Here is a 26,819-nt window from a genome sequence, read left to right as displayed (position 1 = left end):
GCCATTTTGGGCGAAAAAATGGCGGCGCCCATAGCCCCAGAGGCCACTATGGGCGCCACCATTTTTTTGCCCAAAATGGCAGCGAAGTCTCATGCGACCTTCACCGCCATTTTGCCGCCCAAAATGGCGGCGAAGAGCTGTTACAGGCGGCCGCCGCAGCGGCGGTAGCAACAGCACCCGGGGGCCAGGCGGCAGGCCTCCGCGGGCCGCATCCGGCCCGCGGGCCGGAGGTTGCTGACCCCTGACTTAGAGGCTTGCCCTTCATTCAAACACAATCCATCTGTGTGGGAAAGGACCATGATTTACTGCTTGAATTCATTTGTTTTGTTGACTTCAACTTACGGTGATCCATCTTATGAATGAGAACCATCCAAGTCACCCTATTCTCAACAACCCTGCACAGATCTTGCAAACTTGGGGCCTTGGCTCTCCCGTTGAGTCTATCCATCTGTAATGTGGTCTTCCTCTTTTCGAATTGCCTTCCACCTTACCAAGCATTATTGTCTTTTCTAGTGAGTCATGTCTTCTCAGGATATGGTCAAAGTACAACAGTATCTGTTTAATCATTTTGATTTCTAGGAAGAGTTCAGGCTTGATTTATACTAGAATCCATTTATTGGTCTTTCAGCAGTCCATAGTATCCATCTCTTCCTCCAGCGCCACATGTCAAATGAGCTTTCTTAAATGTTCAAAACTCGCAAGTTATATCCATAACAATTATAATCAGGGCTGTGGAGTCAGTCAGAAACAATACTGGATGGAGCTGAAGTCAACAGAAAGGTACTGACTCTGACTTCAAAATAAAAACTGATAATATTAAATGCTTAGTTTGATGCATAGTTAGGAAAGCTTCCTTGTACAGAAATTTTACTCAAACAAATGTATTTTATATTCCATCACTCCAAGGAGCCTGATGATTCACTTGGTGATGATAAAATGTCTTCTTCTACATTTCACTACAGTGTATTTGCTATTCCTAATTAATATACATATGCGCTTTATGAAAGAGTTGGAGTAGACAATAGAAAAATAACAGAATTGGAGTGAAGATTTGGCATACCAACTCCACAGCCATTGTTAAAGTGATTGCGGGGGCAGACCCTGGGAGAGTCTGGCTGCATCTGCACTACAGAATTAATGCATTTTGACACCACTGTAACTGCATGGCTCAATACTATGGGATTCTGGAATTTCTGTAAGGTATTTAGCATTCTCTGTCAGAGAGCTTTGGTACCACAACAAACTACAAATCCCAGGTTTCCATAGGATGGAGCCATGAAAATGAAAGTGGTGCCAAACTCTGCAGTATGGCAGAAGCCTAAGTCTGAGACAATGGAGAGTTTCTTCCAGTGACACAGTCATGCACTAGAGTCACTAATAGCCTGGTTCTGTTTAAGGATGCTCATATATGTTACTAACACAGCACCAAAATATACAATCAAAAGTTTCTAAGCTATACAATCACCACAGCAGCAATTTGACCAAGCTGCACAGTCTACACTGTTGTGTCACTTGAGCTGCATCTGAACTGCAGAAATAATCATTTGAAACCACTTTAACTGTCATGGCACAATTCTATAGAATGCTAGGAACTGTCATTTTGTGAGATGGTTAGCCTTCTCTGTCAGAGTGCACTGGCACCACAAAAAACTACAGTTCCTAGAATTCCATAGCATTGAGCCATGGCAGTTAAAGCAGTGTCAAACTGGATTATTTCTGCTGTGTGGATGCAGCCTTGGAGAAGAAAATGGGCACAAATGTGAACAAGGGGTATTTAAGAAATGAAACAGCACCCTCAGTTGCCAGCCGTAGCCATTTCTACATTCCCAGAGAGACTTGAAAGGACATAGCACATTTTCCTTTTATTTCTTGCAAGATGTTCTTTAGATGGCAGCTTCATTCCCTTCCCCGCCTCATTGCCTGAGGTTATAGTCTGTCAATGAGTATCCCAAAAGTTGACTGAGTTAGCCATTCACTGGGCATGACCAGCATGACTGGTAGTGCAAGCAAACAATTGAACAACGTCATCTCTCTTTCTTTGGTTACCACAGCTGGGAGAGGCATCTATTCCAGCCACAGAACTCCCAAGAATGAGTGAAAGAATCTCAGCAAGAAATACCACACCAATGGCACTATTGTTGCTTCTCTTGATCCAGGAGAACTGGAAGAGGTTCCGGTTATACTAGATACCAGAGATAGGAATGCTAATAGAATGGGGTTAATGTGTGCAGTTAATCATTAATAAGTTAGAAAGTCTAATCCAACTGCATTTAGAAAGGTAAAAAATTAACTATTAAGTTTATGTTAAATTTCCATTTAAATTTAAATTAAATACCTGCAAGCTAACATTTCACTGCTACCCTTCACCACCCATTTGTTCCTGTCTTGAGCCTGGGAGGGATGAAAATCACTTGTTTTTCATTTATCACACCAAAAACGCCTTCTTGATCTCCCCTTCTCTCTCCCTTATACCATTTCATATAATAATAATAATAATAATAATAATAATAATAACAACAACAACAACAACAACAACAACATCCTTAACCCAACCCTTTCTTTAGCTTCCTCTTTCCCATGTAATTCTTCAAACTTGGAAAGGTAAAAAAAAGCAAGATGTTTTGAAAATATCAGCTGAATAATGTAAAAATTGGTTGGCTCTTTAGAGTTGTCTCTCATTTAATTAATTATTTAGTTAACTTAATTCTGTGTTATCAGTGAAATGATACTTAACTGTCCTTCTACTATCTACACTGTCCTCCTCTGGAGGAGGAGAGATGAAAAGGAAAAGCCCTGGATAGGTTGCTGTGGGACATGATGTCAAGAAATGCCTCATTTGCTCAGGCAAACATGGTAAGATTTTTGATAATAATAATATAATAATAATAATTTTTATTTGTATACCGCTTTTCCTCCAGATCAAAGCGGTTCACAACATACAAGCTACATGTCACATGCTATAGCACAAAGCAATACAATACATCAACAGTGACATCAGCGATCTCATACAATTCAACAAAAATCCTCAAAAACCATGTACAAAGCAGTCAAAGCCATCAGTTGAGGCCTGTTGCTGCCAGCCTGCCTCTCTCTCCCTCAAGATGGTGGTCGGAAGGAGGGCTCTTAGTCTTTCCAGGTGAGGCCTGTTGTTGCTGGCCTGCCTCTCTCCCCCTCAAGATAATAATAATAATAATAATAATAATAATTTGTTTTATGTATATACCGCTATTCCAGAGATCATAGCGGTGAACAGTAAGTAAGCTAATTAGCAAGTAAGCTAATTTGCAGGCCCTGGGTACTCATTTTGCGACCTCGGAAGGATGCAAGTCTGAGTCAAGCTTGGGCCTTTTGCTGGTCTTGAACTCGCACCTTGTGGTTTTGAGTGAATGGCTGTACAGGCATTTAACCACTGCGCCACCTGATGGTGGTCGGAAGGAGGGCTCTTTTCTTCTTCCAGGCGAGGCCTGTTGTTGCTGGCCTGCCCTCCCCCCCTCAAGATGCTGGTCGGAAGGAGGGCTCTTTGTTTTCAGGCGAGGCCTCTTGTTGCTGCACCTATCGTATCGATGACCATATTCTGCCCCAAAGACCTACACCCACCAGTATAAGGAAATACCTAGGCAGCACACAGAGATCAGAAGGCAGAAATGAATATGTAACTTCATGGATAACACACTGGTGGATACTATGAGCCAGCAACTCCTGAAGAGTTCTCTTTCTCCTGTTTATTCATTGTCGCTGTAGCCACAGTCAACCAAAACGCAAGAGCTCTTCAGTCAAGTGAGGTCTGTTAAGACTAGGCAGATAACTTGAAACAGAGATGAGGAACCACAGCCCTCCAATTCTCATCAGCTCTACTAAGTATAGCTAATGGTGATAGGTGATAGGAGCTGTAATTCAACTAGTGACATAAACCTCCAGAAATAATCCATAAAATTTGGAGGAAACCATTTTCTTCTATCTTTCCCCTGGACAAAACATCACCAATGAGGAAAAAAATAGGGAAATGTGAAAAAAATCTAATTAAATATTTTCTCCTTTGGAACAAGCGAATGCTTCTTAAGACAAAGTTTTACTAGCTCAATATGCAAGAATAGTGCATTTGCACTATTAAAGCCCGTGCATCAGTTGTGCCCATTCCTTGAGACATCTAGTTTGTTCATGGTGATATATGCCTTAGTTATGTCCCAACTGAATTGCTATAATGTATTCTACATGGGACTGTTTTTGAATGTGTTCAGAAACTTCAACTGGTCCAGATAGCTGCTACCAGATTCTAAATGGTTCCTAACTACAGGGAACACATAATTCCCTTGATGCAACAACTCTACTGACTGAGGGTCTATTTCTGGACGTAACTCCAAGTGCTGATTATGTCTGACAAAAACACTATATTGTTCAGGTCTGGATTAACTAAAGGACAATAAAATTGCAAAATCAGGGTTACTTCTGAAATTTATATATTTTAAAATATTTTCAATATTTTAAGTGGATGCTTGAATCTGTGGATTAAAAAATCTGTGGGTACAGAGATCTGATTGTCTGATTGTAGTTTTCTGCCTTTTGTAAGCCACATTCCCAGCCAGGAAGAAAAGAGAGATATAAATAAAGTGATAGATGAATGGTGACAGTCATATTAGAATCTAGGCCAGTACCTTTGTTCACCGCCCACAATGAAAATGCTATAACGTGCATTGAATTTAAAGATATAGCTATGTCGGTCTGTAAAATCAGTATGTAGAAAGATCTTATAGCACCTTTGAGACTAACTGAAAGAAAGAAGTTGGCAACTTCTTTCTTTCAGTCTCAAAGGTGCTACAAGATCTCATATTATATAAATATGAAGAGTAATAATACTCTGGCATGAATTCAGTATTTTCAATGTTGACTTATACTTTATATCCAAAGATGCTGCTAGACTACGCTTTATGACTGTGTGAAAAACACAGTGGCCTGTTACAGACTGCCAAAATAAAGCTGCTTCGGGTCTCTTTGGAGGTGTGCTGTTTAAATGATGCATGCATCTGAAGAATCCGGAAGCTGCACCAAAGCTGCACTCCAGTGTTTAGGAATGGAGTGTGGCTTTGGCACAACCTCCGGACTCTTAGGACCCATGCATCATTAAAATAGCATACCTCCAAAGAGACCCGAAGCAGCTTTATTTTGGCAGTCTGTAACAGGCCAGTGTCTTTCCAAATAATACATTTCATTTTGTGGCAAAATACTTGGTGTCTCTCTTCATTTGTCCTCATGTCTCAGATGGCAAAAATTAAGCTACATCTTTCTGGGTAACAAAGGAGACCAAAGCTTGCGGCTCTCTCATTATTAGAAAATGCATTCACAATATTGTTTGTACAAAACTTATAACTGTAAATTTCATAAATGTGCCAAGTATTACTAAATTTGTTGTTGATAACTGCCCTCAAATTAACTTTGACTTATGGTTTTTACTGTAAAGATTCAAAATTTCCATGATATAGCCCACCACCACCACCACAGAGCTAAAACAAGTTTCTTTACCTGCTATTTTCACAGCTCTAGGGGGAAAAACCTATGAAATTCATGGGTCACCATAAATTGACAAGCAACTTGAAGGCATATGCATAGAGAGAGAAAAGGAATAGAAAAGTAACACAGGGACAGAAACTTCATCCACAGTGTAATCCATCTTTAAACTGGAAGAAAAAATTTAAAAGTATTTATGCCTGTGTTCTTAGTGTGGTCCAGCTGACAAAAGGAAGATGCTACATTTAGATTTAAAAGGTTATTTACAAATTCTTCTTTAGTTACATGCTTTCCAGATAAACTTTAGAAAGTGGTCTTTTTTGTAACCACAGTTTTCAGTGACACAGTTATCACTGTTGTGGCCTCAAAGGGAGAGAAGAGTAGACAGCATCTTCTGGACATAATCCCCTCCTCCACTGCCATTCCCTTTTCCTTCTGCAATGTGTCTTATTTAGAATGTAAGTCTGAAGGTGAGGATCTGTCAAATTAATCTGGAAACCCTTTAATTCCAGATATGACAGCCAGCGTGGTGTAGTGGTCTGAGCATTGGGCTATGACTCTGACCAGGGTTCGAATCCCCCCTCAGTCATGAGCAAATCTTGCCAAGAAAACTACATGATAGTTTCACCTTCGGGTTGACATAAGTCAGAAATGACTTGAAGGTACACAGCAACAACAAGCTGCTCTGGGAGCTTTTTGGTCTGAAGGATGGTTTATAAAAGCTCTAAACAGATAGACAAATAAACAAACAAACAAATAAATATTCTATCTGAAATGAATTTGAACTTTCCCTCCTCTTTTCCAGCACAGGGTTACCTGTTCAGACGATAAAGAACAGGAAGAACTGGTGATTTTTTTCTAAGGGTACATACGGGCTGAGAGCCAGTGTGGCATAGTGGTTTGAGCATAGGACTCTGGACATCAGGGTTCAATTCCCTGTTAAAATATATTTCTAATTTGTATTGAAAATGTTCAGATGTGTCAATGGTTAACTAAGGTTTAAAATGGTTCCTGTTGAAGGCCAGAAAGCCTAGGCCTGGAAGAACAAGTCTTCAAGGACATTTGCCTGAGACATAATATAAACAAAATGTATTATTGTTATGCTTTTATGTAGTGTGGTGACTTCATGGGAAAGAGGTGTGTCCACTTGGTGGGAAAGATGATCTTTTGAGAGAACAAAGACTGATGTCACATTCAAGCTTCTAGCATGGACTCTGAAAGAGAATAGATGTATAGTATAGCCTGCTGTAAAGTGTAAATAGCAACAAAGTTAATAAACCCTCATTTGAGTGAAAAATCTGTGTGGAAGTTACTTTGATATTGAGTAGCTGAGAAGACTGCATCTGTTCCAGTTGGTACCAGTTCAGAACCACCAGTAACAAGAGACATCAACCATCCCAAAGATCTTTTTCTCTAACATTCCCCGCTCAGCCATCAAAACCTGATGGATGACCTTGGGCAAGTCACACCTTCTCAGACCCAGAAAACGCCATGATAGGGTCACCTTAGGGTTGCCATAAATTGGAAACAACTTGAAAGCACACATCAATAAACAAAAACTCATGAGCTAAATGGGGGCAGAGATTATCTAGTGTGACACAAGTCTTTATCTGATCAAGAATCATGTTTAGTTCCCTACAGAATGGATTCATTAAATATCATTCACCTCTCATGGTGAATTTGAAGTAATGGTAATTGCACTGGTGTTTAGGGTGCTAGAGGAAATGTTTTTATAGTCAAACAAGTCACAATATGGCAAAGCAAATTATGATTGAGCAGTTGGATGGTTGCACCCAACGCAAAGGAAGAAAATGTTTTTCCTCTACATTGTTATGTATTTGATTATTTTTTCCTCTCTTCTTTTGTCCATCATACAATAGGAAAGGGAGGAGTACACAGGATACAGCATCAAAACTGTGATGAATGGAATTTCATTTTTTCTTTCCCCCCACAATGGAAAATCATGGAAAACAGCTCAGTGCAGGCATTCCCATAAGATGAATTTAGTTCACAGCCTTTTCATTAAGCTGTGTTAAAAAGATTTATACAGCACATAATTATTAGCTAAACACTTATGATGAGAGAATAATTTCACCCACTAAGCATCTTTCATAATAAAGATAAGAGTTACTTATAATGCAAAGCCAGCCTCTGCGCTTATCACAGTGTGACAGAACATAGCTACAATGGTTGTGGAGAAAAGTATTTGGATTGTTTTTTACTATAACATTATTGCTGCTTCAGAATATAGAAGCAAAGCAAGAGTCACAGCTGCAGAGACTATGCTAGCAAACAGGATCTTTGGAAATGCAGGAGAATATGAAGAATATGAAATAGCAACTCAAGCAGCTTTTCCCATGGTTATGTCTCCATATGTATTAGACTACCATTCCCGTCAGCTCTAAACATCCCAGCCAATGTTCAATGATGATGGGAGACACAGTCCAAAACATCTGGAGAGCACCATATTAGAAAAGGCTGGCCACAATGTAAGTGATAAAGAAGGGATACCTGTGTTAACATCCCAGATGAACCATGAGGTTCATTCAGTGACTGGGTGCTTCACTCTTCTACTAACTTGTTATGAGAATAAAAGGCATGGTTCATAGTTCAGTATGTTTCACCATCCACTGGATTTTCAATCTTAGCAACCCCTTCTCCAAAAACCTGCATTCTGCCAAACCACCAAGCTAAGTACAAATAACATTACATTACATATACTTTATTATGGTCGAAGACCAGCATAAAAGAAACAAAAAATGTAACTACTTGCTCACATTAATCCTTTGCCTTATTTGCATCTCTCCTCTTCATCTGCTTCCAGGATAAAAACTGAGCTTCAATGGACAGGGACCTATCATTTTCCTTTTTGGCACTTTTCAGTACCAGTTAGACAGGTGGTATTAGAAGTATAAAAATGAACCATATCAGTAACAAAACTAACATTATCAAACAGAAAGCCAAAAGTACTGGGCATCATTATGGTAAAGACCAGGTTCTCCCAAACTAACACCTGCCCAAAATGCTTAAGTATTTCACAAGAGCACAGCAATAACATGCCTGAATTGGGAAATGTATCACTTACAAATACTGCTAATGAAAGACTTTAAAAATGAAAGAGGGCCGCCTATACTATTGTCATTGCAATTTTTTCATTCAACTGTTGGAAACAATATAACCAATTTAAGTGTGTGTTGTGAAAACCTATTTCTCATAGTTGTGAAATTATTTACTGGTATTTATTTATTTACTTATATTTATTCATTTATATGCTGCCTATCTCCCAGAGTGGGACCGAAGGCAGCTTCCAGGAATCACAAATTTAAAGCATTTACAATAAAGTTTTAAAAACAATTTAAAATCCCCACATTAAATAGTATGAAATCATTTAAAATCATTTTAAAAAGTTAAAAATAAATAAAACACACTGAAATAAGAATCTTCCCTGCTTAATCTCTAAACACTTGCCTAAATGAAAATGTCTTTGCTTGCTGGTGAAAGGAAAGCAGGGAGGACGCCAGCCTAGCCTTTTATGGAAGCGAGTTCCAGAGAATGGCAGCAGCCACTGAGAAGGTTATCTCTCGTGTCCTCACCAAATGAGCTTGTGATGGTGGCAGGACAACTGAAAGAAAGCCTTCTCCTGAAGATCTCAGTGTTCTTGAAGGTTCGTATGGGGAGATATAGTCTTTCAAACTGTCCAGACCTAAGCCATATAGGGATTTATAGATCATTAGCAGCACTTTGAATTATGACCGGAAAAGAACTGGTAGCTAATGAAGTTGTTTCAACAAGCGAATTACAGTGGGCCCTTGGTATCTGCTGGGGTTTGCTTCCAGGAACCCCTCCTCCCCATGGATACCAAAATTCATGGCTGCTCAAGTCCTATTAAATATAACGGCACAGTAAAATGGTGTCCCTTATATAAAACGGCAAAATCAAGGTCTGGTTTATGGAATTTTCCCTCCAATACTTTCAAGTCATAGACAGCTGAATCCCTGGATGGTTGAATCCATGAATATAGAGAGCCAACTGTATATGCTCTCTATGAGTGCCCATGATCAGCATTCTGTCCGCCGCATCTTGAACCCACTGAAGTTTCCAAATATTTTCCAAAGGCAGCCATATAGAATGTGTTAAAGTAGTCCAAGCTGGATGTAATCAAAGCATGTATCACTGTAGTCAGGTCTGATGACTCAAAGGATGCGCACAGCTGGAGTACTAGTTTTAACTGTGCAATGTACTCTAGTCCACTGCTGAAACCTGGGCATCGAGGTTTAGAATGTTTAGCATATTCTAAATACTGATATTCTAATTTCTAAAAGTTTTTTATTAATGTATTTTTTTTTTAGCAAATAAGAAATCATCATCATCAGAACCCACTCCCTAGGAAGGCCTGTTTCCTGCTCTCCAGCAATACTAAAGGGAGACAGAATGTAAGCCATCCTACAGCTGTACAGCCAAAACCAGTGCAATGGGGTCTTGGATAAGCTGAGGCAAGCACAGTAGGGATGTCCTTGTGGGGATGACAAAGTTCAGACAAAATGATAAAAGAGATGAGAGGTAAAGCATCTGGAAAAAGGTGGAATAAGACAAACTTACATCAGTATGGAAACAAAATCCAAAATACACCCTGTGGTACCTTTATGAAGTCAAACAGAAGGCACAAAAACCATATACCACTGCTTTCAAAGCTCACTCACCTCTCCATCAGGCAAAGATGGTGTAGTGTGAAGCTGTCAGAGTCACAGGTTGCAACACCTGCATTTTGCTTATTTCAACATTACAAAGTGAGTGCTTGGTGAGACAGAAAGTTAAGACTGCCTCCCACCCACACACATACACAAAAAAAACCAAGACATAGGTAGAGAAGTAACAAGAACAAAGGTAGTAAAAGAATGTCGTAATAGAAAGATAAAAGGAAAGGAAAGAAGTTCCAGTCTCCATTTGTTATCTGAAAGGGGAACTCCAACAGGCAACTGTGGAGTTATTCGTCAGTATCAGACCTGAGGCTTCATATTTTGTCTGTTCTTTGGTGTTTTCTAAACTAGCAATTTAGTGCATTCATTCTGATTTTATCTGTCACAGACCTGAACAAACACTAAAGAAAGTCAAAGAAGAAAGCACAAAGGCAAGCCTAATGTTAATCATAAACAAAACAAAAATAATGACCACAGAGATTGTACAATGGGACCTTGGTATCCACTGGGATCGGGTTTCAAGTCCCCCCATGGATACCAAAATCTGTGGATGCTCAAGTACCATTAAATACAATGGCATGGTGAAATTGTGTCCCCAATATAAAATAGCAAAATCAAGCTTTGCTTGTGGAATTTATATTATTTTTTAATATTTTCAGACCATGGATGGCTGAATCCATGGATACCGAGGGCTGACAGTACATATATTCAACCAAAATAATGAGGAAATCAAAATAAAGATTTCGCATACCTTGGATCAAACATTGACTACAGACTACAGTCAAGAAAACAGAAGACTGGGAATAGGAAGGGCAGCTATGAAAGAACTAGACAAAATCCTAAAGAGTAAAGCTATTAAATCCTAAAGAGTAAAGCAATTCAAGTTAGAATTGTCCAAGCCATTGTATTCCCCATTACCATGTACAGATGTGAGAGCTGGATAGTGAAGAAAGCAAATAGGAAAAAAATTAATTCATTTGAGATGTGGTGTTGGAAAAGAGCACTGAGGATACCACAGACAGCTAAAAAGGCTAACAAATGAGTCCTTGAACAGATCATGCCTGAACTCTCCCTGGAAGCCAATATGATGAAACTGAGGCTGTTGTACTTTGGCCGCATCACAAGAAGGCATGAGACATTGGAAAAAACAATAATGCTGGGGAAGGGCAGTAGAAAGAGATAAAGACCACATGCCAGATGGATGTACTCAATTAGGGAGACTATGGACCTGAGCCTACAGGACCTGAACAGAGAGGTAGGTGATGGGGGGGGGGGGCTTGGTGACGTCTCATTCACAAGGTCACTGTGAGTCAAGGTCGACTCAAAGGCAGCTAACAACTACACAGTTAGTCTCTGTTGGCCTCTGTCTCTATCTTTTTTGTTTAATGACACCAGCAGGTGGCACTATTAGAACCTTTGGCCTTTGGTATACCATTGAACCTTGTGACGAAGAGCAAGAGTCTTAAGATTGCTGCTTCCTCCACTGCCAAGCACAGCCAGAAGATTGTGGAGGTCCCTACTTTTTTGAAATCCCTGATCTGAATGGCTCCTGGGGCACAGAATCTAGTTGGGAATCAGGGTTTGGGTCCAGCCCTAACTGGGCTGCACCCACTGGTCTTTCCTTTCCAGATGTTTCCTTCCCTCTGTTTCAGAGGGACTCAGGAGTCAAGACATAAGACAGCCATCCAGAAATCTCAGATTTGGGACACACACACTGGATTTGAAGAAAGGGAAGGCACACTCTCATTATGTAGTCTGAACCAGGCCAAAATGTTACCACTATAAAGCACCAGATCTCTTCTTTGTTCATATTCTAGACCCACATACAAGACAGCCATATTGCAAAGCTCCCACACTGCCTAAGATTCAGGCTACTTGGGAAAAATCAGATTTAGAGGAAATGGGTTTCTTTTCCTCAACTGCAGTTCCATAAAGTACTGGTTTATTTCAAGACCAAGAACACAGAATACTCCCAAACCTTTGGATTAGAGCAGGGGTAGGCAACCTGCGGCCCGCGGGCCGGATGCGGCCCAGCGAGGCCTTGGGACCGGCCTCAGCCCAGTCCTGCCACCGATTGCTGCTGGGGCCTTTGGGGGGCAATTGTCTATAGAAGCTTCAGAAACATGCATTTATATTAACATTTTTTAAAAAAAAAATCAGCAAATTTTTTCGCGTGTCTTCCTTTTTTTTAAAAAAAAGTGTCTTCCATTTGAAAATTTTGTCCTACATTTGTCCTGGTTTATTTATATATTTAATTTTTTAAAAATTTATTTAACTATTTATTTTTTGGCTTCGGCCCCCCAGTTGTCTGAGGGACAGCAACCCGGCCCCCCGGCTCAAAAAGATTGCCTACCCCTGGATTAGAGCATGAGTTCACAGAGAAAGAGGAATAAGAAGGAAGAACTGCTGTGTGACTACTAGTGAAGCAGCCATAACAAAGATGCAAGTGGCAAAGGAAAGGAAAGGAAAGGGGATGGGTAAGTTTCATTTTAGGTGGTTTCATATCCTATCCCATTTTCAACAAAATGGCAACATGCAACACAAACCTCCAGGATGAAGGGAACAATCTAGACTTTGCTCATGGAGAACTTTGAATCTTATGCAAGCATCAGATCAAATCAGATCAATATTAGCTTAAACTGAATTGTGACCCTATCTGAGCTATCAACCTGAGTCCCAAATTTAATTTAAGGACCCTCTTTCACAGCCCAAATTTGCTGTGCTGCAACTTTTTTTCTTATCACAGTGAGGCATTTTATATAATTAGTGAGTACTTTAAAAATGCTTTTACTTTGCAAGAAGAATGTGGAAGTAACAGGAAGTCCTGTACAAGAAATTTTGGTTGTTACATACCCCTGAAAAATATTTGCAATGTATACCAGACACATTTTTTCCATATGTGGTGCCATGTCTGTGTTGTGTGCCTTCAAGCTGTTTCCAACTTATGGCATCCACAAGGTGAGCCTATCATAGGATTTGCTTGGAAAGTTTCTTCAGAGAGGGGTTGCCATTGCCATCCTCTGAGGCTGAGATAGTGTGACTTGCCCAAAGTCACTCAGTGGGTTTTCATGGCCAAACGGGGATTTGAACCTTGGTCTCCAGAATCATAGTCCAATGCTCAATTTTCTACACAGTAATTGACATGATCAGAGATGGTTATCTTCATTTGTAAATTTCAAAATATGATTAGTGGAGAAAAGACCTCATGTTGAAAAAAGAGTTTTCCTGACAAACTGCCAGAACTGAAAATGACATCCATTGGTTTAATGGAGCACATTGTATTTATAGTCTTTCCAAACTTTGAACACCACAAAATGACCTTACGCTAAGATAAAGTGCTGCACATCCCTTCTTGTATCCAAACGCATCCATTAGAACTTTGCTTATAGTTTTTTCCCATGGTCAGATACTAGCCTAGCCTCTGGCAAACTAACACCAGTGGCTTACTGTGTCTTATGGCTTTAAATTCCACTGTTGTAATCCTGTCAAGTCTCTGATGATAAACAGGTCAAGTTAAATTAGGATTCAGCAGGTTTACAAGGAAACCTGGATGCTGCAGTGAAACCCCACTGCTAACTGAGCACTCCCAAGAAGTATATGGACATTCCTTCCAGCCCGTTTTTGGACTGACAAAGTTTAGGCATTCACACAAGCATTGCAAACCTTCTAGTGAAGACAGCAGCCTCCCACAATTGTTGCTTTGCAGTCTGAAGAGAAGACAAAACAGGAATCTCTCCCACTTGTTCTAACTTTCTTCACTCCACTACACAAAATAAGGTAAGTTTTGGTCTCTCTCACAAGCTATCTATATACATCTGAGGATTTAGGTTAGGGGAAAGTATAAACCTTTAGAGGTGGGTAACTTCTGGTCCTCCAAATGCTATTGGGCTACAACTCCCATAACCACTCATCCACTGGCTACATTAACTAAAGTTGAAAGGAGCTGCAATTCAACAGGATATGGAAGGACACAAGTTGTGCAACCTCTGCCAAGCTAATATTGTTGAACATATGATCATGGGTTCTCAAACTTAAGACTACAGCAGCACAAACGGGCTTTTCCTCTTTCAGAGAAAAACGACCTTACCAGGGCTATAGACAGCATTGCTCCCAAGCATCCTTTCCGGCCTGCTTCAAATAAAAAACCTTGGTATATGGAAGATCTTCAACAAATGAAGCGGGCCACGCAATGGCTAGAGTGCCACTGGCAGAAACATCAGCGTTTATCTGACAAGACACTCCACGAGGAGTGGCAATAGGTGCAGCAAAGAATTTGTTCTATTGCGTCTGCAGAGTCCCATCCAGCAGAGCTGTTCAAGGTGGTTAAAGAGCTAACCCAACTGTCTTCCACCCTGAACCCTTTATTAGAACCAACTAAGGCCTGCTGTGATGCTTTCAACAACTTTTTTGCAGATAAAATCTCTCGGATAAGGGCTGATTTCGATGCCAGCATTACAACAGAAACAATAAGAGAGGTGTCCAGTGACTCCGTGGACCCTATTAAACTGGATCATTTTGAGTTTGTAAATACCGATGAAGTGGACAAGCTCCTTGGAAGTGTTAGGAAGATGACGTGCCCCCTCAATCCTTGCCCATCTTGGTTGACCGCCCAGGGTGGGGATGCTGTAATTATATTACTACAATCGATAATCAATGCATCCTTCAGGGAGGGTAAATATCCATCAAAGTTAAAATGAGCAGTGGTTAAACAGCTCTTTTAAAAAACCCTCCTTGGATCCCCTGGTGAAAAACAACTACAGACCGGTCTCCCTGTTACCATTCTTGGGCAAAGTGATCAAGAAGGAAGTTGTTCTGTATGAACCATGTGTGTTCTTGGATGAAACCGATTATCTGGACCCATTTCAAACTGGCTTCAGGGCAGGATATGGACTGGAAACGGCCATGGTCGCCTTAGTTGATTATCTCCGTCTGGGCAACGACAGGGGAAGTGTGACCCTGTTGGTGCTCTTGGACATCTGCGGCTTTCGATACCATTAATCATGGTATACTTCTGGAATGCCTGAGGGAGTTAGGTATTGGGGGCACTGTGCTCCAGTGGCTCCGTTCCTACCTCTCGGGCAGATTCCAGAAGGTAAGGCTGGGGGACAGTTGCTCCTCTGAGAGAGCTAACATCCAGCATCCCTAAAGGAGCCATTCTGTCCCCCATGCTGTTTAACATTTACATGAAACCGCTGGGAGAGATCATCCGGAGACATGGGACACGGTGTTATCAGTACCCTGATGACACCCAAATATGCTTCTCTATGCCTCCAACTGCTTCAGTGACTAAGGATGGCATCTCTCCTCTGAATACCTGCCTTGAGTCGGTAATGGGCTGGATGAGGGAAAACTAACTCAGGCTGAAGCCAGAGAATACGGTGGTACTTGCAATAGGCACCTCGGGTCTGGGGAACGAAATTTACCAACAAGGCCACACTTCCCCTGAAGGATGAAGTTCACAGTCTGGGAGTACTTCTTGATCCGTCTCTACAGTTGTCATCTCAAATAGATGCAACGGCCAGAAGTGCTTGGTACCAACTTCGGCTGCGTCCCTACCTAGACCGAAAGGACCTTGAGATGGTGGTACATGCTCTGGTAACCTCTCGTCTCAATTTCTGTAATGAGCTCTACAGGGGGCTACCCTTGTACCAAGTTCAGAAGCTTCAACTAGTGCAAAATATGGCAGCCAGATTGGTCACCGGTTCTTCAAGGTTTGACCACATAACACCAATCTTAAAAGATCTCCATTGGCTCCCAATTTGCTTCTGGGCGCAATACAATGTGTTGGTTATTACCTTTAAAGCCCTATATGGCATGGGCTCGAGTTACTTACGGGAACTCATCTCCCTATACAATCCGCCCCACACTCTTAGAAAAACGGGGAATAACTTGCTGGAAGTAACAACAACCAAAAATGCTTCAACTTCCCAAAGAGCTTTTATGCTAGCTGCTCCAAGATTGTGGAATAGTCTCCTGGAAAAGATCCATCTTACTACCTCCCTGGAGGGCAATTAAAACGGAGCTCTTTCTGCGAGCATACCCACCCAATTTTATGTAAGACACGAATCCACCTCCTTGAACTTCAGTGTTGCCTTGTGTCCTGTTTTTAATAGCTAATTGTTATGTATTTTTATTGAATTGTTGTGTTTTATTCTGTATTGTATCCTAAACTAATTTGTGATCCCTCCTCAATCCACCCAGAAGAAGCAGGAAAATATAAATAAATTTTATTATTATTATTATTATTTCTTCTAAAGATTAGGTGAACATCCAACTGGAATATCCAAGTTTCCTTAAATATGTCTTATTTATGTATTAAACATACTTATATCTCAGCTGCCTTCTAATGAGTTCAAGGTAGCACACATGGCTCTCCTCCGCTGTACTTCATACTCGTAACAATTCTGTGAGGTAGATCAGGCTAATTCACTCAAGGAATGTCATTATTCAGTGGGAATGATAACCTGGAAATGCCATATCCCAGTCTAACACAGCATACAACAATAGCTCTTTCGTAACCTGGGCCAAAATTCTAGTCAAATTCCTTTGGGGTTACAACTGAATAGTGCTATGAGAGGTCATATAATAATTTTCAATAGACATCTATTGGCTGAAATTGTACAGAAACATAGCCATAAGTGTTATGTATCAGTATGAAGAATTCAATCTTATTTATTTTTATCTTGATACTGCAACGTCTAAAGCAGGGGTTCCCAACCTGGGGGTCGCCAGGTTGGGAATCCCTCCCACCTCCCCTTCTTGCTGCGGGTGCCGGCGCTGGAGCAGGCATCGCACGGGGAAAAGGGGAAGGGGGCGGGGCTGCCTCCTTTCCCTTCTCCCTGCGAGTGCCAGCGCTGGGACAGGCACGCGCAAGGAGGAAGAGAATAGAAGCGGGGGTCCCTCTTCCTCTCCCTTCCTTCCTGTGGGTGCAAGCACCCATGGGGAGGAAGGGAATGGAAGCAGGGACCACCTCCTCCTCTTCCTTCCTTCCCGTGGGTGCAGCCACCTGCAGGGAGGAAGCGACGGGGGGTCCCTCCTCCTCTCCCTTCCTTCCCGTGGGTGCAGCCACCCGCAGGGAGGAAGCGACGGGGGGGTCCCTCCTCCTCTCCCTTCCATCCCGCGAGTGCAGGCACCCACGGGGAGGAAGGGATGGGTGGGGGCCGCCTCCACCTCTCCCTTCCTTCCCGCGGGTGCAGCCACCTGCGAGGAGGAAGGGATGGGTGGGGGCTGCCGCCTCCTCTCCCTTCCTTCCCACGGGTTCAGACACCCATGGGGAGGAAGGGACAGGTGGGCCGTCTCCTCCTCTTCTCCCCGGGGCTGCCAGGCAACCGCGGGGAGAAGGGGACAGGACTGCAAGCCCCAGCGGGCTTTGCGACTGGAAGTCCCGCCCCTTTTCCCTCGGCAGCCTCCCTAATTGGTTGGGAGGCCAGGAAGGGGCAGGACTTCCGGACGTATAGGCCGTTGGGGCTTGTAGGCGGCCGAAAGTCCCGCCCCTTCCCAGTCTCCCAACTGACCAGGGAGGTCGCGGGCGGGGCTTTCGTCCCCAAAGGGGGTTGCAGCCCAACAAAGGTTGGGAACTGCTGGTCTAAAGCAATTTTTACATTACTGTGCAGCATGGTTTTGTGTGTCTGAGTCCAAAATGGAGTCACTAGCATCTGAAATATGGGGTCCAGATGGAGAATGCAGTGGCTGCATTTCCTTCCTACATAGGACCTTGCTTTTCTGCAGAATAGAAGTGTTACTACCAATAACAATAACAACAATAATAATTAATATCCCACCCTTCTCTCAAGGCTGGGACTCAGGGTGGCTTACAACATTAAAAAACACCACATAATTAAAAACACACAAAAACAGTATATTAAAATACTTAAAATACATTAAAACAATACAACAGCCCCGTCACCTGCTTTAAAAACTTTCTGTTTTACAAGCCTGTCTAAACAAGCAGGTCTTAGCCTGCCGGCAGAACGATACCATGAAGGGGACATCTTGGCCTCTCTGGGCAGGGAATTCCAGAGTCTAGGGGCAGCCACGGAAAAGGCCCTCTCTCATGTCCCCATCAACAATATTTATGATGGGGGGGGGGGATGGAGAGAAGGGCCTCCCTAAAGATCTCAGAGCCCAGGCTGGCTCATATAGGGAGATACGGTTTGCCAAATAGCCTGGACCTGAGCCATAACCACAAAGAGTTATCATCTCATAATCTACCCACAGGGTCACACCATTTCAAAGGCTACTGATACAGCATGTTGTCTTACATATCTAAAAAATTAGCCTGTGGTATCTGCCTGCAACTGGTGAAGAAATGGTAGACAGGTAAGACTGAGTGCTAGGATGTCTATGGTGCACTTTTGCTTGGGAAGGTGAATTGATGTGTGTTGTGGATTAATTTGTTGAATTAAAATGGTATGGTGCAGCTTTGAACCAGGGCCAATAGGTGTGGATCTTCTACTTCCAAGTAATTTTCTTCTTCTTCTTGCTATGCACAGTACTCTTAAGTGTCTTTAAATAATAAATATTTGTAGGTGAACTTCACGAAGATCAAGGGGACACCAGTCAAAAAGCTAGTGGTAAATTCCTAAAATAAAAGGAAAATTGCTGAGAAAAACTAAGAAACACTGAAACACCCCTTGATAAGAGAAGTAAGCATATCCTCAATCATAGCCTCAGGATATTCATCAGTATACTTAGAACCCCCAGTATTAATGATGGCCAAACCTGCTTTTCTCAGACTAAGTCTTGAGATTTTCAGTAGATGGGAAAAATTACCAATTTCCTTCACACCTTTGCAAATTTGAAATTAGGCTACCATGATGCACTCTGCAGCATTATGCCCTTGTTGATTCGTGAAAGGCTTCACATTACAAAATGAAATATAATGTAACCTCAAAATTGGCAGACTTATTAGAACCATAAAATACTGATACTTAAGCATGAAGACTGGTTTTGTCACAGCCCAATGGGAAGCCTAAGATGTTGAATAGAACTTGTAAAACTCCCAAACTCTCAAAGCACAACATCGATTCCTTCCTGGTCTCTTTAAGATATGTAAGATCAATATGAAGTGTCTCTAAGAACAATTATCAAAAAGCAGAAGCCCTAAAGATAGGATGGCTTACACAAAAGCCATAAAGATTTCATGACTGACACCCAAGACATGACCTCCTCATCCCTGGTTCCATCATTCCAATTACTTCTCTCTATATGCCTTCTTCACACAAGCCACATTTCTAGATATAACAGCAATAAGAGTATAGTTTGCATTAGAAGCCATAATTTGAAGTACCATACATACTCGACTATAAGTCAGCCTCATGTATAAATTGAGGGCAGATTTTTGGTCCAAAATGATGGATTTTGATATAATCTGTGGATAAGTTGAGGGTAAATTTTAGGAGCATGTAATAAAGGATGTAAAGAACAAAGCAAAGGAAGACAATGCCAAAGAACAATTCCAGCAGACATAACTGTTTGTGCTTATACTAAAAGAAGGATGGATATGACAGCAGAGCGGGGTCAGTGCGTCCAAGACTGATTACACTCTTGCCTTTCACCAGGGGATTGTTCCTTTTTTAAAAAGTAAGAGTTAAAGTACAGTACTTACATTGACCCATGGATAGGTTGACTCAAGTTTTTTGGGTCAATTTTTAAATCAACATTTTTAGACTTATACATGAGTATATACTGTAGCTTTCTAGTTCTGGTGCGCAGGGCAAGCATAAACCATAGCTTACTGGTTCACAATGATGAACACTGTGTTTTAACAATGAAGGGACTGACAGTACATTTGTGCTTAGGCACAAATGGCCAAGTCATGGTTTGCTATTATTTGTGAAGCATTACAATGATTTCCCTACAAGTGTGAAATTTCTCTGTTATCTAGATCTCCAAAAATGCCTTACCATTTGTAACAAAACGTTTTACTTAGAAACTTACTTCCATTGGTTTTTTTCCTTTTGTTTTTGTTGTTTAATAAATGTATCTGAGGTCTGTCCTGAACATTCAAGATTGGATGACCTACATCATTTTTATACCCAGATGATCAACAATGTACAAGAACACATCTGCAAACAAGGCAATTTAGAAAATAAAGCAGATGATGCTAGGAATAAAGTTCAAATACTGAGGTATGTCTGTTCAGGCTCATCAGGTACCCAAAGGACATTTTCTTTGACCACCCTCAAATTGTGGAATGACCTGCCGGAGTACATTCATTAGGCAGATACACTTTCTGAGTTTAAAACAGCAGTAAAGACCAGTGTTTTCCAGAAGACCTACTTAGATGATTTTTGAAGTATGTGCTGATTGTTTATTATTTATATTGGATTTATATACTCTTTTAACTGGTATCATGTTTTCTATTGTCTAATCTATTGTTGTTTCTCACCTCGATCTAAGAGAAGAGGTGGGTAAGAAATAAATGTTATAAATCCAAATGGTGAGAGATGCCTTGGAAGGATTTGTATCCTGAAAAACTGGTTACAAATGGCAAAAGTTAAATTAAATATTTTGCATCAATTTATAAAGACAGACACAAACCACACTAAACCCAATTTGTAGAGGCCACAGTTGTCTATGCAGCATTCTAAGACAAGATACATTTTCTATATGCCTATGCAAGTGACCTCTGACTGGAAATACAGGGTATCATTAGTTAAAGATCTAAGGCATCAAGTCTAAATCTGCAAGCAAGAACAGTATTTTGCATTAAAATATGGCACATTGCTTACCGTGTAAATGCCAATTCTACAAACAGCAAATGAAAGCTGGATACATTCAGACATTTTCTAAAGAAATTGAAATAAAATGTTACCAAGTGCTGGGGGGAAGGAAAAAGAAAACAATACTTTTTTAAACACAGATTTGTGCCACATTTTTTTCCTATTGTAAGTTTAATCTTGGTAGGCCAAAGGAATTTTTAATAATGGTATATAATGATTGGCCAGAATAGCAGACTCCAGTTCTTTCTGCTATACCCTCAAATTTTGATAAACATGTGTATCTGTTATGGTTAAAATACATGTTCAATTTTATGTGTCCATTTAAAAAATGTCATAAAGCATTGGTTGCAGCACAGATTTATAAACCATGATTAACACTTGAGCAATTAGGTATGAAGAAGTGGAATCATTTTTTTCCCTACATCACTGCATCTCAGGCTTTCTAACACAAGGGTTTGGCCAATGTCTTTTCTTGGTACAATATTGGTACCCATTGGGTACAACTGATTATTTCATTCCTAGAAACATGCCAGGGATCAGCATCCAATGTATTGCACACTTGTCAAGAGATCAACACTTTTGAGTAGAACATGTTTTCCTAGAGTAACTGAGGTAGCCTCATAAAAAGAAGGATGTTTATTCCAGGAACATTATGCAAATGGTTTATCACATAATAAGTATACAAACATCACATGTCATCAAGTCAAAATATTACAAGCATATGTTGAATGCTAAAGTAAGTGGCTTAGATGGGGCAGGAACATCAAAGCAGAAATTCAGAAAAAATCCCTGTCAGGTCCACTGTAGTCCCTATTAGCATGGCTTCACATTATGTCAGATACTGTTACTACTACCACACAAATCAAACCACACCAAGTGTTTCTAAGGGTCAAAACACACTGCAGAAATAATCCAGTTTGAGACTGCTTTAACTGCCCTGGCTCTTTTGTTGTAGTTTATTGTAGCACCAGAGATCTCTGACAGAGAAAGCTAAATGTCTCACAAAAACCACAGTTCCTAGAATTTCCTAGCATTGAGCCAGGGCAGTTAAAGTGTTCTCAAACTGGATTATTTCTGCAGTGTGCTTTGGACCTAAGAGACAAAAGGGTAAGCCTTCTTGCTTGGACATACAGGTTGAGCCTTCCTTATCCAAAATGCTTGGGACCAGAAGTGTTTTGGATTTTGGATTTTATTTGGATTTTAGAATACCTGTATTTACATATATATACATAATGAAATATCTTGGCAATGAGACCCAAGTCTCATTTATGTTTCATATACATCTTATGCCCATAACCTGAAAGTAATTTTATACAACATTTTAAAATAATTTTGTGCATGAAACAAAGTTTGTGTATAGACTGAACCATCATAAAACAAAGTGGTCACTATCTCAGCTACCCATGAAAAAAGTTTTGGTTTTTGGAATATTTTGGATTTTGGAGTTCCAGATAAGGGACACTTAACCTGTGCCATCTCTTTTTCTCTCCCATCCCTCAAAAAGTAGTAATATGAATTAATCACATGATACTTTAATGGATAGGAGAAATTTAAAAGTTCACTTCTGTGGTGTAAAATTTTCTCAGAAATTAGAAATACAGTGCACCCATGCCATATATGGGTGCACTATATGTGACTTCAAGATTATGCTGAAGTCGCGCAGCAATAAAACATATGGCACATGCACCGCTGCAAGCACACAGTCCATTGTTTTCAATGCGGCGTGGGCATATGCGGAATTCCCCTTACATAAGAGAAGGGCCCACTGTATTGCTTTTTTAGTACTACAGCTCCTAGAAACCCCTAGTCAGCATGACCATGAGGAGACACCAGGAACTGCAGTCCAGAAAAGTAACTCTTCTAAGCTCTAAATATTATTCTTCACCATTCAGAAGTTTGTTTTACACCATTTTCAATTTAGGTTTATTTAAGATAACAATTTACAAAGATTACAAATTAAATAGCTATTACCAGAACACTACTCTCACAGTTTGGCTACAATGATACCTTGCCCACTTACAAAAAGGCTATCTTGTTGGATATGTGCAGTCACAAAACATCCATTTGGCAGAGAAAAAACAAGTTCCAAGGGCGGTTATTTTTCTTTTACTCTCAAACACAAAATTATTCTCTTGAACTGAACCCAGTTTCCAAGATTCACTTCTCAGAAGGCAAATTTATGTGCTTGAAAGATAAGTAATTTGGCTTTTTAAATAAAAACAGCTGTCCCACAGAAAGCAAATTGGTGGTGTTCAGAGAAACACATGCAAACACATACACATAGGCAAAGTTTGCACCATATTACACATAGGCAACAAGCAAAACACTAGCCCTGCTCCTTATCACTACGTCTGGTCCCCAAGGATCCTCTGTAACGCCCTCCAAGATTGTTTCCCTCTGGAGGATGGGGTTTGCAGCCAAGGATCAAAATAAAACACTTGAGTGCATGAAGTCACCCACCATTTTTACCCTTTAAGAATGTTGTTATGACCAGAAAGTGGGCTTTCTCAGAAATAATGATGGTGTGATACTGGAGCTTTATGGTTTGTAGCACACTAGCCTCCCAGTTAAAACTTTTTAAAAAATTATGAATTATGTTTTAACTATCAGGAGGGATAGGTAATCTGGTGATACCAAGAGAGGTGACACAGTACAGATTCAGTATCCCTTGCCCAAAATGCTTGGGGACAGAAGTGTTTTGGATTTTGGATTTTTTTGGATTTTGGAATACCTGTATTTGCATACACACACACACACACACACACACAGTCAATTCTAAAGACAAAATCCATTTGTGTTTCATATACATCTTATACACTTTAACAGAAGTTAATTTTATAAAGTATTTTTTATAATTTTGTGTACACTGAAGCATCAGAAAGCAAAAATGTCACTGTCTCGGCCACTCATGAGAAATGGTTTTGTTTTTGAAGGATTTTGGAATTCCGGATAAGGGAGACTCGATCTGCAGTACAAGATGAGCATAAACTGTGAGCTACTTCCCTAACAAGAGACACAGACTACAAAACGAATTTTGCCTTGTGGACAGCTAAAACAAAAAACAAAGCAAAAAAACACCTTGTTACACAAAAGCAACGTTATAAAAAGCACAAAATGTGCACAACAAAACAAATGAGATGGAAATTTGAATCTGGCTAGTTAATAAATTACTGAGAGTGGACAAACAAAAGATGCTTCTATCGTTATGTTCTGGTTATTTATGCTCTGAAGTCAGGATTTTGGGGTGAAACATTATAGAGCTGGGCTTCTAGTTATTCAGGGAAAGTCAAAATGGCTGGGGTAAGACAATGGATTTTTTAAAAAGGTTGATTTAAATGGTTAGGCTTGAATCCAATTCTGAGGAAAGTCTCGATTTCACTGGTGTAAGTACTGAACCACACAATTCATCACTGACTTTGGTGATTTTGAATTTAACCTGATAATTACATCTTTCCATTAAGTCAAGCCTTCTTTATTTAAACAAGCTTTTAAGAAAATATAGTAGCTGCACGCACTGCTAAGACTCCTCCCCGGCTCAATTTTCCAATACAAGGATATAGTTAATGTTCGGCATGACAAAAGCTTACAAGAAGTTCACACTCATTACTTTCTGAGAGAAGCCAACACAAACAGTGCTGATTGTATAACTTCAGCGTGGATTCTTATTAAACACACAATTAATTCACACTGATGTTAACTTTGACCTTTGGCAAATGTTACAAGAATTATGTTCTCCAGCTGCAAAGTCAAGATGAAAAGGAAAGGAAAAGGCTGTGGCTTCATTAAGAAAAACATATTTAACTGTACAATACCCTTGTGTACCATCAGACTATAGTAAATGTACTAAATAAATGCAGACTTTCCTATTCAGTAGGGAAAGCTTAAATCTGCAGTCAGCTTTACAAGGACACAGGAACAGAAAAATATAAGCAAGACTGTAGCTTGTCTACAGTGACTTCTTAAACTGGGTAGTTCATTGTTCTTGGTAGATGTGTTTTAAAACAGGCAGAGCTATTAAAGCTCTCTTGAATTAAATGTAGCTTTACAGAAAAGCTTATGATACAGGTCAACTGTCTTCTCTTTTTAGAAAACAGAGTTAGGTAAACTGTGTGAGAGCTAGATAATTTATGGCTACAGTTCCCAGAATTCCCCAGTCTGCATAGCCACTGGAGGATCCTGAGAGTTGTAGTTCCAAAAATTTTTTTTCCAAGATCCAATCAGGGCTCCTATAGTGAAATGACAGTCATGTTTGTAAAAAGGCACATTTCAACCTTTTTAAACTCACTCTTCACATCTCAAAAGGAAACACTAAAGGTATCCCTCTAACATTTCACACTGGATCTGATCTGCATGTGTACACACAAACCTTCGAGTCACCTGTCGACTTATGACAACCCCATGAATTTCATGGGGCTTTCTTAGATAAGGAATACTCAGAGATGGTTTTGCCAATTCCTTCCTCTAAAATATAGCCTACAGAAACTGGTATTTGATGGTGCTCTCCCATCCAAGTACTAACCTGGCTTACCCTGCTTAGTTTCCAGGATCAGATGGGATCTGGTGCCTTTCTATATTCATCAATTTATTGCACTTTGCAGAGCGGTGCTACTGCTAACTACAACCCACCAACTTCCAGTAAGTCACTTGTACACAATACTAAGACTAGCACTTGGAAGGGAAGCTAGGAAAGAACTAGACAAAATTCTGAAGTGTAAAGATATAGCATTAAATACTAAAGTTAGGACAGACCATGCCATCATATTTCCCAGTTTTGTGTATGGTTGTGAAAGCTGGCCAGTGAAGAAAGCTGATGGCAGGGCAAGTGGGGAATCAACTCATTTGAAATGTGGTGCTGGAGAAGAGTTCTGAGAATACCATAGACTGCTAAAAAGACCAATTGATGGGTCCTAGAGCAAATCAGGCCTGAACATTCCCTAGAAGTAAAGATGACTCAACTGAGGTTGTCATATTTTGACCATATTGTGAGAAGAAAGGACTCACTAATAATGACTATCATGCTTGATAAAGTTAAGGGTAATAGGAAGGCCACATTCCAGAAAGATAGATTCAATCAGAGAAGCCACAGCCATGAACCCACAAGAGCTGAGCAGGGTGACTGAGGATAGAGTGACTTGGAGGTCTCTCATTCATAGAGTCACCATAGGTCAAAGTTGTCTTGAAGGCAGTTGACAACAAAAATACCACAGTTTCAGTTAGGAATTCTTTCAACCACTCCAAAGATCAGACATGATTTTTTTTAAAAAAAAACCCTTCAGTCATGTGTATTTCAGGCTGATAGGACAATTTCATGTCCGTTTGTGCTCTTTACAGGGTGAATCATCATTCCATCCCATCATTTCTTTATTCCTAGCTGCTCAAGGAAACAATGGGATTCTGGATATATAGAATGAAAGGACTCCATCTTACTAGGTGAGAGTGGAATGCCAAACTATTATTTATTTATTTATTTATTTTGGTGCCAGGTTCACTCTTGACAAAATAAGCAAACAGATATTCTTACAGCTACAGGATATCAACTTGGAAAAAATACTGCCTAAAATCAAGGTGCACTGTTAGAATCATAGAATTGGAAGAGACCACTAGGGCCCTCCAGTCCAACCTCCTGCCATGCAGGAAATCCAAATCAAAGCATCCCCAACAGATGGTGGCCTGGTGGCACAGTGGGTAAATGCCTGTACTGCAGCCATTCACTCAAAACCACAAGGTTGCAAGTTCAAGACCAGCAAAAGGGCCCAAGCTCGACTCAGGCTTGCATCCTTCCGAGGTCGCTAAAATGAGTACCCAGACTGTTGGGGGCAAATTAGCTTACTTGCTAATTAGCTTACTTGCTGTTCACCGCTATGATCTTTGGAATAGCGGTATATAAATAAAACAA

The 26,819-nt window shown here is 40.5% G+C and overlaps 1 protein-coding gene across 4 annotated transcripts in view; it reads right to left on the bottom strand.

The window, feature by feature from the left end:
* Positions 1-26,819, bottom strand: part of ARL15 (ADP ribosylation factor like GTPase 15) — a 306,096-nt gene that overhangs the window by 191,117 nt on the left and 88,160 nt on the right. For 3 of the 4 annotated variants that reach the window (XM_042447965.1, XM_042447966.1, XM_042447964.1), the window contains one exon: positions 20,933-20,989. The exons of the other annotated variant lie outside the window; for it this stretch is intronic. In XM_042447965.1, coding sequence (XP_042303899.1) covers positions 20,933-20,986 — 54 coding nt within the window. In that variant the 5' untranslated portion in view covers positions 20,987-20,989. The remainder of the gene's footprint in view (positions 1-20,932; positions 20,990-26,819) is intronic. 4 annotated transcript variants of the gene reach the window in all.

Source organism: Sceloporus undulatus, chromosome 2, assembly GCF_019175285.1.
Source record: "Sceloporus undulatus isolate JIND9_A2432 ecotype Alabama chromosome 2, SceUnd_v1.1, whole genome shotgun sequence".
Classification (NCBI taxonomy): domain Eukaryota; kingdom Metazoa; phylum Chordata; class Lepidosauria; order Squamata; family Phrynosomatidae; genus Sceloporus; species Sceloporus undulatus.
Note: the sequence above shows the minus strand (reverse complement) of the source record. Positions and strands in the feature narration are given on the sequence as shown.